This window comes from Molothrus aeneus, chromosome 1, assembly GCF_037042795.1.
Source record: "Molothrus aeneus isolate 106 chromosome 1, BPBGC_Maene_1.0, whole genome shotgun sequence".
NCBI lineage: Eukaryota > Metazoa > Chordata > Aves > Passeriformes > Icteridae > Molothrus > Molothrus aeneus.
This window is the reverse complement of record NC_089646.1, coordinates 15,004,103-15,020,394: the sequence shown is the minus strand read 5'-3', so window position 1 is coordinate 15,020,394 and position 16,292 is coordinate 15,004,103. Positions and strand designations below refer to the sequence as shown.

The 16,292-nt window shown below is 37.7% G+C and overlaps 1 protein-coding gene across 6 annotated transcripts in view; it reads right to left on the bottom strand.

Moving 5' to 3' along the window:
- ARHGAP12 (Rho GTPase activating protein 12) overlaps positions 1-16,292 on the bottom strand; it is a 73,114-nt gene that overhangs the window by 36,171 nt on the left and 20,651 nt on the right. For 5 of the 6 annotated variants that reach the window (XM_066551739.1, XM_066551755.1, XM_066551747.1 and 2 more), the window contains one exon: positions 4,376-4,639. The exons of the other annotated variant lie outside the window; for it this stretch is intronic. In XM_066551739.1, the coding sequence (XP_066407836.1) occupies positions 4,376-4,639 (264 nt within the window). The remainder of the gene's footprint in view (positions 1-4,375; positions 4,640-16,292) is intronic. 6 annotated transcript variants of the gene reach the window in all.

Here is a 16,292-nt window from a genome sequence, read left to right as displayed (position 1 = left end):
TAATGTAGAGAAAAGATTTTACACACACATCAAACTATTTCTGTACCCCCATAAACCTTGTTCATCCCCTTGCTAACACACTGTAGTCTTATTCTAAGCATCCACTCCATGCATCAAAAAAATCTCCCTTCTTTCATCTCCTACAACATCTCTATGCTGTGGTCTCCTGAGGAATTCTATGTAGATTTCCTTTCACAGTGTCTTGGATCCTCAGCTAGCAGGAGGCAAAACATTTAAGACTCCCTGCTACTCAGAAACTAATAAAATACTATGCTTCAATAACATTGGCATAAGGGTTTTGAGAAAAACTGTAAAGCAGGAGAAAGACAATTTCAATTTTAAATAGGAAAAAACCTCTCCCAAAAAAAATCAAGTCTTACAAAAAATACTCAATTATCAGAAACTCCCCAGTTTTTAAAAGTCAGTGTGTTTAAAGACTATATGTTTAGTGACATATCCAAATGATTTCTGTGTAGGTTTTTGGTGTTACTTTTCTGTGTACCTTACTACTTGTGTGACACATACTCCTTTAACTGACATGACCCAGTTTACCAAGCACAGGAAAACCCACAGGAAATTTTTAGACCATTAATTAAGGGACATGAAAAAAATGCACATGTCCTCTACAGCTTACAGAATGTGAGCTTGTAAACTATGGATTAACCACTGCTACCTCTCTTGCACATGGGGCAATGTGAAATTCTCATCTGCCAATTCCTAACCACTGTGGGGAGGGGAGGAGAGCAGAGGGAGCAAGGTGGGGGGAGTCTTCAGTCTCATTCTTACACCTGCAGAATTAAGACTGAAGAGTTGCCAAGGGTGCTATTGGCCCCATTTGAACTACTGTTTCACAGGATAACTATATTGTATACATGTACTTAAGTTTACATGGTTTTAATAGTTAAATATTAATTGCATTGACATATGGTAAATCAATGTAGAAGACTTTGGACATTTTTATTATTACTATCTAAAGAGATTATGACCTAATAATATAATACATTGGCATTTGCCTATTCCAAGCAACTCCTGATACTGAAGAAACACCCTACACAGGTAAAACTAAACAGAGGACCTAAAAATGAAAATTCTCCTAGAAGAACCTCTGTTGTATAGTAGGAATGTTAATGTGTCTATCTGCATGGCATCCATATAATAATAGTTTAGATGCTGCACGGTTTAACTCATATCCTGTACATTTGCAGACCTAAACTTCAACAAAATTCCTGAGTTATTACAAATTTTACCAAGCCAAGGCACTCCTTGTCCCTCAGCTGTCAGGAACAGCTGCTAAAGCTGCATGAACACTGTTTAGAGAACACTGGCTAAACCTCGTTCCATAGCTTTCAATTTCACTTTCAACACTTTTTCAGCATTAACTGCCTATATGTTTTTTCATATTGTCCATGCTTTATATCAAGTCTCATCCCCACTTACACTATCCCACACTTAAATAAACCCATCTTAAGCAGACAGGTGCCTTATAAGAACTTTGTTGTGACATTAAAGAGAACTGCAGAAAAGGGTCCCCCATAGCATTGCTTCTATTGTCATTCTTGGCTTTCTTCTGTTTACATAGAAAGTTCCTGGGGGCAGAGACCAGTTCATCACCAAGCATTTACTAGGAACAGCTACCTGTGTCCCTCCTATCACTTCATCTTTCTAGCTTTTAACATTACTTCTACTTGTGAAAGTGAAAATAATCAGGAAAAATACTAATTAAGGCAGCTACCATCCCTTTATTACCATTTGTTTATATTAAAACAAAACCCATGGAATGAAATCACATTCTGGACATGATTTAAATCTGGTTTTGAAATTCAGTTAAAACCCATTGCTTTTCTACAGCTGTTGGGTAATTTGTGGATGTCTCCTTCACATTATGATCTCCTATCCAGGTATTAAGGGTTTGTCTTCTCTGATATTGTGAGATCTCATTCCTTTTACAGTTCAACTTAATTAAATCACTTCACTTGACAAATTCCTCCTAGTTACTGTTGAGCACTCCTTCCTCAGATACATCAACAAATCACTGCCTCTAATACATTTTATCTGTAATTTCAAAATCTTATACACTTTCTTACAGGTCCTGTCCATAGGACTCCACTGCTTCCCCATATCCCATCCATTTAACTCTCATGACCTACTACTGGTTTTTTTGTGCCATGTCTGTGACCAGCTACTTAGGCAAATAAGGTACAATTCTGCCTCTTTTTAATTATCCAATAAAATTTGATTTCCTAATCACAAAGTTCAAAGACCAACTCTAAACTATGTCACGTTTCATATATTACTCATATATTATAATAGCTGATCTCTCCGTTCTCATTTTTACATCACCTTCCATTTTGCTACCTAATACAACACAAGCTCCTCTGAGGACAAATTAGTAAAAACTAGCTTTTAATCCTTCTGCATGTACTCTTTTATTATTAAAAGAGTATAACTCAGGCTAGCATAAAAGCCAACTTATAATTATTAAGATATATTAGCTCTAACTTTCCCTAATCAGACAAAATTTGAGATATCCTACATTTTCCTGTAGCTCAGGCTTGGATCTCAATCTTTACTTTATATTGGATTAAGTACCCAGAGGTTCCAAAAAGCAACATGAACAGTAGAGTGTGAAGCATGTTTCCAAATGCAGAACAGAAAAAAAACAAAAGGAAAGAGGGGTGGGGGGAAAGGCAGCTTCAAAATCAAAACATGACTGCTGGTAAGTGGATTGACATGACCATGCAATGTGTGCCTCTCCCTTGACCCATGTTTTGATAACCCAGCCAAGACACAAATTACCTAAGGAGCTTATGCTACAGGAAATACAGACTTAGTGTCTAGTTAAAAATCAAAACATGTATCCTCCACTGGTCTCACAAAGACTGAAAACTTGATAGACATAACTGCCTGATGGCCAACTTGTGATACCTGAAGCACCACAAATAAACAGAAGAAGTGAGATGAAAGAAGTTACGGGCAATTTTTAAAAAGCAAATTAAAAATCAAGCATTCCAAAGATGCAACCACGTGGTGAAGTGACGGTACAGATGTATGAGCAGGAGTCAGAGGGATTGCTTGCAGATGGGGAGGGAGAAAGAACTCTTGCAATCCCTTCCATGAAAAGAAGGAAGAACTACAACAATGAGAAAACAATTACTAGGAGATGGAACTACAACAACGAGAAAACCATTACTGGGAGATGGAACTACAACAACGAGAAAACCATTACTAGGACAAGGAGAATCACTACTCAAAAAAGCCATCAGCTTACCCAGACTAAAACCAGTCTTATCCAGCAAAAGGACAGTCAGTGATAAATTAAGAGACCATCACCAGAGATACCAAAGGAACAAGGCATAAACATTTCATCTGTTTGCCTGTTGGCTGCCATTCGTCTGAGGCAAGAAAATTTGGCTATTTAAATGCTTGTGGATGTCACAGCTGCTGTGAAGGCCAGTGCCAAAGGAAATGAAAGGTTTCCATTTCCCTTACTCACCTGTTCCTGTTACTACCTTTCCAGAGGTAGACAGGCTTCCAGCAATCACAAAATTTTGAGCAGTCCACAATTCAATTTTTAAACTAAACGCTGATTTTATGGCTTAGATATATATATATAGGATATAGAGAGACACTAGTTATAGTTGTCACAGTAGAAAATCCACCAAATATATATATATATGTATACATATATATATGAAAAAGGAATATAGAAGTGAAATATGTAGAAGATTTTTTAATAAATATTTGCTTTCTCTTTCCATCAGGAAACTAGTTAACCTCAGTACTGTTTGGACACAAGAACACTATTTTAAGCATATCTAAATAGTAATATCCATCTCCCAACTATTCCTTTGCTTTATCTGAACCACTGCAGTTCAGATAAATGCACTTCACAATCAGACTTTCCCTAGCAACTGGCTGCACAGAATAAATTGGCACCTCAAATATTAGTCCAAATTGTCTTTTAACATAAATAACTTCACAGTAAGCTTCAACTATCTCAAGCAAGGTCAGCAGCAAAGTTTTACCAAAAGGCTTTGCAAAAGCAGAACTTCTACATTATGAAAAAACTCCATTGACATACCTAAAGAATATGTTAATGGTCTGAATGGAATCTAGTCAAAAGTAGCAATATGGGGCTGTTTTTATAGGCATTTTTTACAAGTTGCTACTCTTCCACACAGTTACACACACACATTCCTGTACACAAAAGCAACTCAAGAGTGAAACTGTTGACCACTTCATACCAAGACACATAACCAAAAAGACAAAAGAAGACACTCCTTGACGCCTCAAAACCAAGAGATACCAAATCCCACAGCAAAAGACCATTCAAATGCATTACAATCTCATTGCTTTTGATCTCAGAAGGAACTACCTCATGATCTGCATGGCTCTGGGAATCCCCTTTATTAATGCTTGCATCTCGGGCCCACCGCGGAGGTTTCCAGGTTCGCTCCTGTGATCCTCTGTTGTAGTAATAACAGCGTCCTGTCGTATCTTTATGGGTTTCCCATTCCCCATTTATTTGGATTGGAGCACTTGTAGGTAGAGGTGGAAGTGCAGACTGAGATATTTTCAGTTCTTGTAAGTTAGCATAAACTGGTGAATCAGGCCTCCCTTGGCTTGGTGGAGTAGTTGGCTATTGAGAGAAGAAATGCACTGTTAACGAGCAAATGAATTTTCGAATGCTCCCTTACAAATCAGAATGCAGTAGTAAAACAAACCAACAAACTCCTTCTTTTGTTGTTAAATAGAAAAGCACAAAGGACAGCCATAAAATGCTGGGCTGTAAGAACATTAGATTCTTAATTCTAAGGTAGATATCACAAGCTATATTTATTTAATACTGAACGATTTTTTCAGCATTCCTCCTGATGACAGCTGATAATTATGTCTTACAGCGGATTTCAAATACACTGGAATCATCATCAAAAAAGTATATGCTTGCCATGCCTTGCTGGAAAACTTCAGATTTACAGCTCAAGTATTGCTCAGAAACTGTAAGTAATGTGATCTTGTTGAAGACAATACATAGCATTTCTGAGATGCCACTTGTTAGGCAAAGATTGTTCCCCAACCATTCCACCTCACTGTTGATACAGTGATGGTGAATGTAAAGCAGAGCTTTTGCATTCTCAGCAAGGTCTAAACAGGCAGCTCAGTCAGAAAGATGAGCACAATCTTGTGGCTAAGAAATTGACTAAGAAATTCTGAAAAACACCTGAACAGTTCACCTGTATGCCTTTTCAAACATGCTTATTTGAAAATATTTTAGGCAACATCAACAAGTGTTTCAATTACCCCTCACTTCTTGTAGAAATTAAGTGGATATTCTTATCCACCTGATTTTGTTCACATACATGCACAAAAGTAGAACAACAAATACCCATAAGAAAACAAAACACTAATGACAATTGCTTATTCATAAATAGTTTGCTAACGTGACAGACAGCAGAAATTATGGTTTCAAGACCAAAGAACTTAATGAAACCACAAGTACTTCCAAATGAGCCCCTACAGTGTTTAGGAGAGAAATAAAGCCTCAGATGTTCAATTTTTAAAGCCCAATACAAATACGCTATGCAGAGTGTAAGAGCATGTGTTTTCACAAGAACTGTGATTATGAGATTGTGAAAGCAGCTAGTTATTAAACCAAAATAAAGAGTTTCCTAGTAATGCACTGCCATTTTTGTATTTTGGGGTACAATATTAGGCATTCTAAAGGAAAAACTATACAATTTATACCATCCCCTTGGTTTTAATTAGGCAGCTTTGCTGTAGGCAAGTCTTGTGCCTCCTGTTGCTACTGCATTGCATAAAAGATCTTTTATAATGTACTTTTAAACATTAAAATCATAAGATGCTAATCTAGGCCACATCTAATCATAAATTATCAGGGTTTGCTCAGGCAAGACAGCATATCATACCACACAATCAGATATAAACTGATTGCACCATAGGTAGAACCAAATATGGGCAATATCCACAACCGAAGGGGGAAACAGCTAGAGAGGAACTTAATGAGATTATAACGGGCATGGGCTTGTTTTGCGTGCCTTTAAAAGAGACAACACAGCTTGCCAGATATAGCAAGTACAGTACATCTCAGGCAAACCACAAGTGCTGAAAACAAAAAAAATGCAGCACCGGCAAAATCTGAAAGCCAAAATCAATCAGTATCCTCCTATACCTGATTTGAAGGAAAAAATCTGCTACAAAACTTGATAACAGTAAAAGGATATTTTTCTACTATCCAAGTCACACATGTTGACTTTTTTTGTTTTATTTGGTTTGGGGTTTTTTTTGTGAGGAAGGCAGAACAGCTGCCTTTGGTAGAGTTGACCTTGAGAGCCCTAAAAGCATAAACAACACTACTGTGAATGAAGACCACCCTAATGTCTTCAGGGATGAACCAATTCCCTGGGATGTTGGGGCAGTAGTCTTGATGCCTCCTCATTCAAGAGAACCATGTCTGCCTTGGTGTCCAAGAGCCTGCAGAGCTGCACCTCCCACGTTAAACCACAGGGTTTGTCACTGAAATGACACCACAGAATGCACAAACCTCCAGCTCCTTCCTCTCTTTTAAGGAAGTGGCAAAAGTGGCACCACCAAGCACCCTGGCTGCTGCCAGGGGGGGCTGGTGGCTTGCACAACCCTCACCTCCTCCTGAAATTGCTCTTCCACACAAAGCAATAAGGCAGCTCCTCTGTCTGGCCCAAATTTAACAGCTACTATTTTGTTTTAATTAAGACAGCTAAGTGGCATCACTAAAAGAACAGCTGTGTGTATTAATAAAAATGTTTTCCAAATAGCCTGAAACACAGAATGCTTGGTATATTTTTGCATTGGAATATTTTCTCAAGAAACACACAGGAATATGGCTCAGAGGCTTCACATGGAGGTTTTCAACCATTCCAGCATTATAACCAGCACAACTCCAGATGAAACTGCAGGACATGAACGTGCTCAGCCAATACTGGGAGCTCACAGCCAAAGTATTGCCACCTAACTCAGGCAGCATACAAGCTATGTTTAGAACAGTAACACGATATGAAAGTGTAAATGAGGGATTTTCTTCTGAATGCTTAGTGCTTCCAAACTCAACATACCGATTTCTGGTTTTCAAGAAGACAGAACTTTTCTCCTGAGCAACAAACAAGACAACTAGCTGTCCTGCCCAGCCAGCCCTCCAGCTACTTTCATTCCCTGCTGTTTTCTCTTCTGACAGATTTTTCAGAGAGAACTGCAAGATTTTTGAAAGACATCTGGAAATTACTGCTTTCAGGGAGGAATTAAGAAAAAGCAAAGCCACCAATCTGACTGTAACACACAGCTTAGCTCATAAGTACATCTTTGAGGGATATGACTTTGTTATCAGGATCTATTTTTAATAACCTTGCAGCACACAAGGAAACTTCCTCATACCCTGAGCCACATGATGAGGTATGCTGTTTTGTCTAGGATTTTGCTCAGTTCAACAGCACTCAACCTTAACAAGGTTAATTTTGTCAATATCTTATTTATTGATAAGAAAAGCAGCTTTTAGAAAGTTCAAAGTTTCCAGAAATTACCATCAGTGTACCTTCTATGCCAGCATTGGCAGGGCCAATCCCCCCTCAGGCTGGGAAGGGGAGTCCCACACAGGCAGGTCACAGTGCATGGCCCTGTAGGGCTCCCAGGCACTGCACCACCTCCCACTTTCCTTCCAAATGATCATTTTGGAAGTTCACAACTGAGTTCTGCAAAAAACTTGAATAATTTTAAGCCAAAAAGCAGATTAATTTAACTTTCATTTACCAAAATCATTACTTACTGACAATATATTAATATGATTAGACAAAGCATTACCTAGACCAAAACAGTTCCTGATCACTTCCATGGGTGTATGCCCAAAACCATACACAGTTTAGGGAGATTTAAATATATGTTAAACACCAAACAGGACTTCCAGTGAGAACTTCCCTCCCTGAGGCCTTTTTTTTTTTGGCACTATCAAACTCTGACTGCTCATAAACATGGAATTAAATCTTCCCAAAGAGACTCCTTGTCTTCTCACCATCAGAATTGCAAGAACACGTCCTTCAACGTGCCCATGCATGCACGCACAAAACGCTTTCTACTCCAAACATTTCAACATTCATTTGCTATTTGATATGGATTTTTCATGTTGCTTTCTCCTGCTAAGAACAGTGAAGGACTCTTGCTGGAAAAGTGATGTAGGAAAATTAGCAAGCAGAAATACTTCTCTGACACGACAACATGAATTAAAATTGTACAGCCCATTAAGCACACTGGCAACTTCAAGAACATAAGGGCCTCTCCCAGAGGCCAGTAATGCTCTGTATAATACTGTAAAAATCTGCCACATTTAACCTAGGTCTCTCCAAAATGTCTGCTCACACTAGATTGTTGTAATTGATAAGGAAGAGAGTTTCATGGAAGCAGGACCAAGTTTCCAGGATCAACACACAGCATTCCTCAAACAGAGACTGCACACACAGCATTTTCAGAACACAGTTTTTATACTGGCACAGTAGGAAGTAGAAATGGGCCTTTAAAAAAAAAACAACCTGTTAATCATTCATGAATGAACAGTCAACATTTTTAACAAAGGCCACAGATATGCTATCAGGCCTCTGGAAACCTGAACTCAGTGCAGTGGAAAGCAAATGTACACATTTCAGTAATGAAAGTACCTTGTGAAGTGGCAGAGTATGCCAGCAACAAAAAGCCAGAAAACAAAGTTCACTTGCAACAGGTAGTTACCTTTTTCCTTTTATAGAACTTAAATTCAAGACAAAAACTTGTAGAACATAACAACTGCCTAAAGAATAACTGCAATGCTAGCCTGCAAAACATGACCTACCACACATGAAATAGCTTTCACTGTGGTGCCTCTGTTAGCAGCTTCTTTTAATGCTATGAACCTGAATGTAAAAGCTTTCATTTTTCAGTAACAGCATTCAGACTGCTGTAAGTAGCTGCTAAAAATGAAGAACCTTAAAAAAAAAAAAGGCAAGGCAAATCTGAGTACTCCTTATGAAGTTACAAACAACAGATTGTCCATACTCATGCAAAAGAGGAGCATTATATTGAAGGAAAGTAAGGGAATACTGTCTCTACAGCAGCAAGCTGAAGAAAGGAGAACAGGCAAACCCCACAGCATCCTGAGACTGGGAATTAAGCATCCCAGCTCCCTCAACAACTGAGCTTCTTGCCAAGGAATTCCCACTGTCCTTTTAGGAAGGCCTGGGACTTCAATACCAGCTTTATTCAAACAGGAATGATACAAAAGAAATCTCAAAAACTCTACAGTTTCATGTTCATGAAGTGACAGCTTCAACTGGAATAATTAGCTCATCTTTTCCTTCCTGTTTCTGTTTTTGGTTTATATTTTTACAAACATGTTCTGGACTCTGTTTTCTTTCTAACAGATACAGGCATATTTACAATTTATACCCAAAAACACACAAGGGAGATTTTTCAGTGAGTCCTCTACTACCTCAGAGGTGAACAGAACAAGCTAATTTAACAAGCCAAATTTAAATGGGAACTGAAACAACTTTTTACACTCTAGCCTTCTCCAGCATAGGCTGGATAATTCACAGTTTAAGTCTAAGGAACATATAAAACAATGAGAGCAAACATTATAAGCCTGTTAACAGCTGATTATAAATTTCAGACAAGCTATAGTAATGCAAATATTATTTAAGTGCATTGAAGTTCTTGTGTTCAGTTGATCTGCCATTATAAATTGGTAAGGAAAAAAATATGACATTGCAAAGCAATACAGAAATAAAATCATCTCATACAAATCATTCAAATATATCTGCCTAATAAAGGCCATTCAACAGTTAAAAGTGTCCCATTTAAAAATTAAGCAGATAGATTCAAAATAATTTTTAATGACTACTCATAAGTTCCTATTGGACTGGAAACAGTTAAATTAAGCATGATTCACTTTGCTAATTTTATCTTTCAGAAAATTCTGCATTTTACTTGCACTGAACTACAGGCTAAGATATTATTTCTTTCTATTATTGGAGATAGTTGCATACAAATTATTTTATTATATATACTTCTATTAATATTTTGCTTAATGAAACCAGATTATGAAACAGTCTTAGGACATTGGGGTTGCCTGAATATGCTTCTGTTATTTCAGCCATGTAAATTCCCTTCTGTTTCAGCTCTCTCATAAAACAAAAAATTCCTATAGTTGATGAAAATATAAATTTTTATCTAGTGCTAGTGTAATCTATCAATATCTAGGTGAATAGCAAAAAGCCCCTCAAACTAAATATATTTCTTTCCCTTTGTAGCCCAAAAGAGGTAACTTAAATTATTTTCCTACCATCAAGATAATGATTTAATTGTATTGCAAAATCCTGCAGTACAGAAAGCGAAAGGTGGCTCCTTCTGCCACACTGACAAGCACTCAGGAACAGGAATGGAAACTGGCTGCAGCAGCAGGACACAGCCTGTGACAGGAGGGAGCGCTTGGCTGGGTCTTGGAGTACCAGAGACCACTCCCAGATCATCCATCACAAGTGACTTATCAAAGAAAATTGACGGAAAACCATTTTTTCCCCTGCATACTCTGCAAACTTCCCATTCACATTCCTGCAGTTGCTCACTGCATGAGCAAACTATGACATATGCACGTAGGAAGTTTACAGCAATAAAAGAAAGTATACTGAAGGACAGCAACAGTGATGTCAAATATTTTAAAAAACGGAAATAAGATCTTACAATGGGATCCTTTGTCAAACATGCACAAAGATGACAGTGTTTACCGTACTTGTACTTTGCCACTTGTACAATCTAGCTTCTCCCTTCCATAAAAAAGCTTTTGTCCAAGGATATAGACAAAGCTGCTTTTCCTATAGCAGAAAATTTCAATACCATATGAAACACTTTACGCCATACATGCTTACACAGCAAGCTTACCCCAGTTAGGAAAGAGGAGCCAAATTTGACAATATTCAAAAGTCAGACAGTAAAATTCCTTCACTCCTTTTCCCCCTGTTCACCAGATTAAATGCTGATAACTTTATTATGTGTGTTGAAAGTATCTGCAACCTAATTCAGAAATTTAGCCCACATCTTGAACAACCTGGATATGCCATACAGAAGGAGATTTACACATTTATTTTTCCTCCACTTTTAGGGAAGTTAATTTCAAGTTGTTTCTGCATTTTAGCTCAATTGCTGTCAGTTCTTGAGCTCTGTGAAGCCTGCAGTACATGTCTGAATGCTGATTTGTGAACAATAAAGTTGTTGGGAATCATTTGTGATCTCTCTCAAGGATGTATTCTATAAAAACTAAAATAGTACACTAAGAAAGCACAAGAAAAGCCTAGCTTGCTTTCTCCAGTGGAAAATTCTCCTGTAATAGGCCAATAGTGGTACTGCTTTTCAGATGGCAAGTATCACAAGAACACAACAAGCACTTCAGTAGTTTTAGAACTGTTACAGCAGAATAATCTCTTGAAGTTTCAGAAGTAGTGGAGACTCCTCACTTATCAAAGCATTTATTGTTTTAACTGGTTTAATGTACAGCTGTACATCTCATTTGCCTCCGAGAGGTGAAAGTGTTCTTAAAAGCAGATTATTAAGATCTTCATGGAACACCTCTATGTTGTATCCATTACAGAAACACAGCACATCTAAGAAGTTAGCTCCTATGAAGTATTATTGTGGGAATAGTGTAGAATGGTATGATTTGAACTCATAATAGCCTCAAGGTCATGGAAAAGTTTCCATTACTGTCACTTCAAACTGAATAGCAATTTTTTCTACACTTTACATTTTCAAAAGTACAAATCCCATGGCCTTTAAGTGTACTTTTGAGGGTCCAGTGCTTACACAAAGCAGTGTAAAGCCAGGAACCCATGAAACTGCAGATGGGAAAAGAAACACCACCTCTGATAAAATTCCCAAGTTACTGAAGTTGTACTGAGCAAGCTCAAAACCCTAAAAGATAGCTTGAGAACCACTTGAATGAACAGAATGAAGTCTGAATACTACCACACAAGTCACCAAAACCCCATCATTCAGTAGAACAAAAACCATAATATTCTCCTATTAGAAAGAGAAGGGAAAGCCCAGAACAATTAAGAAACTCTATATGTATATTATAATGGTTCACTTCCACAATAGTTAGATAGTTAGTTGGGGATTCTTAAAAAAATAGGGAAAATAACAATTTGCAAGAGATAGTTCTAAAACAGAACAGTCATCAAATATGTGCTCTGTTAGAAAGGGTACTTCATTCCAAACACTTGACAAGAAAATGCAGAACTCCCACTCAGTTTACAGCTGCTGTCCTTCTACTCTGCTGCAAAAGCAGATTTCACTTGTGTGAAACTGCTTCGCCAAATGTTGTTCGTGGCAGCAAATCCAGCAAGCATTTGTTATGGTAGTATTTCTTTGTTAGGTGTTAGAATAATTTCAAAATATCTTCTTGAGCTTATGAACATCAACACTTAGAAGTTTTTAATAACATGTGCAGCTGCAGAATATCACCAGTATTCAAACATATGAGCAAAGCTGATGTATGAGCACACTTACTGGGATACTGGAAATACCTTATGGGATTAATTAAGGTGGCAAACTCCAGTGAAGAGCACAGTTAACTGGCCTAGGAAGCAAAGCATCAAATCAGATACTAGAAGGGCATCTGTTGGTTTGCCTCACTAATATATTAACAGTAATACATTCTATTGGGTAACTGGTAGGCTCCAGTCACTTTTTACCCTGTACCCTCCACATCTGCCTCTCCAAGCATTCCCTGAGTTTATTACCTGCAATTACCATTCACAAGCAACTACACCTCTCATGTGCCCCAGAACTCCAGACATCAATTTCCTTGATTACACTGCCCACTCAGGAATAAACCCCAGAAACAGCTGAGGTAGCTGTAGCTATTCACCTTGACTTCCACAAACATTGTATTAAAATCTTGGGAAACAAGTTTCATGAGTGCTGAATTTATACACAGGAACACCTGAAAAAGCATGTTCTAGGGATCATGACTGGCTAAATAATTTCAAAACATATGATTTGAAGAACCACATTTTAACATACTGTCTAGCTCTATGTTGTTGCAAAGCAAAACACAAATTATACATCCAAAGTCTAGAGAAATTATTATTAAATCTATTCACCAAGTAATGTATTCATACTCTATTATAAAACAAACTTGAATTAGGGAAATAAGAATCTCAGAATATTCTTAAGTCTGTACACACAAGAGCTATCCTTTCTAACAGATCAGAATGTATACTATTAAAAAAAACAAAACAACTTTTTTTACTTTTTCCTTTTGAAAAAATTGGTTTGCTAATCTTAGAAGAAAGGGAAGCTAGGAGAAAAGTAACTTGCCAAAGTAACTTTACATGAGTTAGTTACCCTAACTACCCATGCACAAAAGCAAAGAATTTCCTTCGTGCAGAAAGGCGGAACCACACTGACACTTCTGCTTGTACAGAAGTTCAGCAAATGCTTTTGCTAATTCGGTTCAGGTAACCAAATCAATAAAGCACATAGTTCCACAGAGTCAGGCAACAACTCAAAGTTTAGAAAACAAGAAAAACCACAGATTTATTTGTTTCAGAAAATCAAAGATTAATGATACATTTTTAAGACCTAGCTATGCTGGTGTACTGACTGGCCACTGGCTACCAGAAGGAGCAACCCCATCTCCCTTGCCCTCTGCACCCCTGATGCTGATGTGACCCTGCAGCAAAGGGATGGAAAAAAACAGAATGGCAATAAACTAAGCCCGTTGAGACTTCTAAAACAAAACAAACAAAACCCCCACAAACAAACAAAAAGCTCTCCCATATTTCTACTCCTTAGGTGTCTGCAGGTCGCTGCAAGGTCAGCTGGAGACACCTCTGAAGTGTCTGACTAAGGTGACAGGAGAGCAGGACCTTCTCCTTCAGAACCTCTGTGTTAGTTCTTAAGGAGGTTTAGCTGCCTAATTAAATTCCAAAGGTGGCTGAGAGAAGGAATTATCTTCAACTATCTAAAACAGAATCAGTTATAGAAACAATAATAAGTAAAGAACTGTCTATTTCTCCCAGGGACAGGTAAAAATGGCTAGATTGAAGTGGGGGAAAAAATTACTTACATATGGAGCAAACAAGGAATTAAATTTTGCAACAGCCTGATCAGCAAAATAAGGAACTTTCCTTGAAAGCTTAAGTGCAGTTTAGTCCACAACCTTCAATAGCACTTTTGGTATTCTTGCTTCTGTCCCTCCCTATGCAGTGAGAAAGAACCACAATGGGGTTGTTCTCTATTTTCCTTACTCCCACAAGGCTTTGTAAACAAGGCTACATTACAAATCTCTAACCCTCATCCTGAAAAGCAGCACATTCACATCTGAAATCTGAAACAAATGAAGAAGCTTTTAAAAGTATATAGTAAGAAGCTGATTTATTGTACAAGTATGCACAATGAAATGCTGGGTTTAAGTCCTTGTTTTTTCTTAAGAAAAACCAGCAGCCTGTAAGAAAGAGCAATACAGGACCAGATCAGAGCCTTCAAAAAATAAAGCTGAAGTGACCTCATGCCATCAAAGAAAGAAAGAAGTACCCCAAGTAGCTCAGGCAGAGGATAACAAATATTTTAAGCTGACTAAAGACAGCTCTTCCTGTCACCTCAGAGTACAGAATGCAGCAGTATGATGAAAGCTAAGAGTAAGAAGAGAAAGATATTTTGTTTACTAGCTGAAGTCCCACACTTGGAATGAAAAAACTGAACTCTGAAGAACATGGTTTTTGTCAGCATTTTGAGAAAAACTGTTTTAACATTAAATCTAACACATTTAATATTTTACATCCGAAGTATAAAATACAACATTTTCCTCACAGCATCTTGAAAAATTAAAAAATATTACCAATAATAATTTTTAGTAAGAAAACCTGGGTCAGGAATGTTGGGAATATCTTAAATCAGTTTAAGCCAGGGAAGATGCTATATTTTCCTCTCCTCTGCAAACCACCAGGGTATCTTAATACTCAAAATAAGTTAAAACCCAGAAGTGTCATAAAATCATACCAGTAAGGAAAGAGGACATTTTCTTTCCCCTCCCTCTGCACACTTTCCCAAAAAAGAAAAATTTAAGGACAATTTTCTTTTCAACCTGTAGCAAAACTAGCAGGGACAAAACAAGAGGCTACCACTGGATCTAGTCATCCTTCCAATTTCAGACATTCCCACAAATGTGAGGAGTGAGTTGTGGACAATCAAGCTTTTCAGATTTCAGAAAAAAAAATAGGGACATACCCTCATTGTCAGTTCACTGAAGTGGTTAACCTCCAAAAATTAGTAAGATGCAAAACAAACCAGACAAGAAAATATACACAGTGCTGTATTTTGTGGGATTAATAGGCATTTTTTTCAGAACAAGCACGTTCAAGAATGGACAAATCTACTTCCATGTCCAGAGATGATCAAAAAGGCAGTAAAATCATCTCTACACTAAAAAGCTGTCCAGCACAGAATTTAAGTCACCCAAGGCAATACCTTGAAAGGTGCCAACAAGTGGGAATACTTGTGCTTCAGCTGTACTTCTCCCCTGACTAGCTCCCCAGAACTGCAGCTGTGAAGTCAATTCCCAGGTACAATTTGCAAAAACAACCCTAAAATGTTATGAGCTGGCAAACCACACATGTTTAATTAAGAGTAGTTTTATTGGACCAGTGGCCATTTCCCCCTGGTTCGCTTTCACAGCTGCAGCACTGACAGGAAACTTCAAGTCATTTTTCTTCCCTGAGAAGTTGCAAATACACAAGTGATGAAACAAGCTGCATTTTGTAATACAAAATAGAGGTCTTGCAAACTAAATGAACTGGGCTTTGGGGCTTGTGCTTAACTTCTTTATGCTTCTGAGTAAATGCAGTGCAATCTAAAATCCAGTATTCATCCTTTCAGGAGCACTTAATTGTAATTTTCACAGTACAAACATAACTTCTACATGGCCATGAGGATAAAAGAAATTCAGTTGATTTTATGCTACAGTAACCAAGAAAGAACCACAAAATAGCATCAATGCATAGTGCCTATAGCGTGTCTGTTCTATCTCACATAAAACAATTGGTGAAGGGACTAAAGCAGCATGTCACATGGTCTGGAAACTTGATTTTAAAAAAGGGAGAGAGAAAGAGTGTATGCCACAATCCTCAAAAAATAGTAATGAATGGGCACATCAACAATTCCCCCAGAAGCTCAGCACAGCTATCCAACCTCCAAAGCCAAAACTAAATCTGAGTATCTCTCCT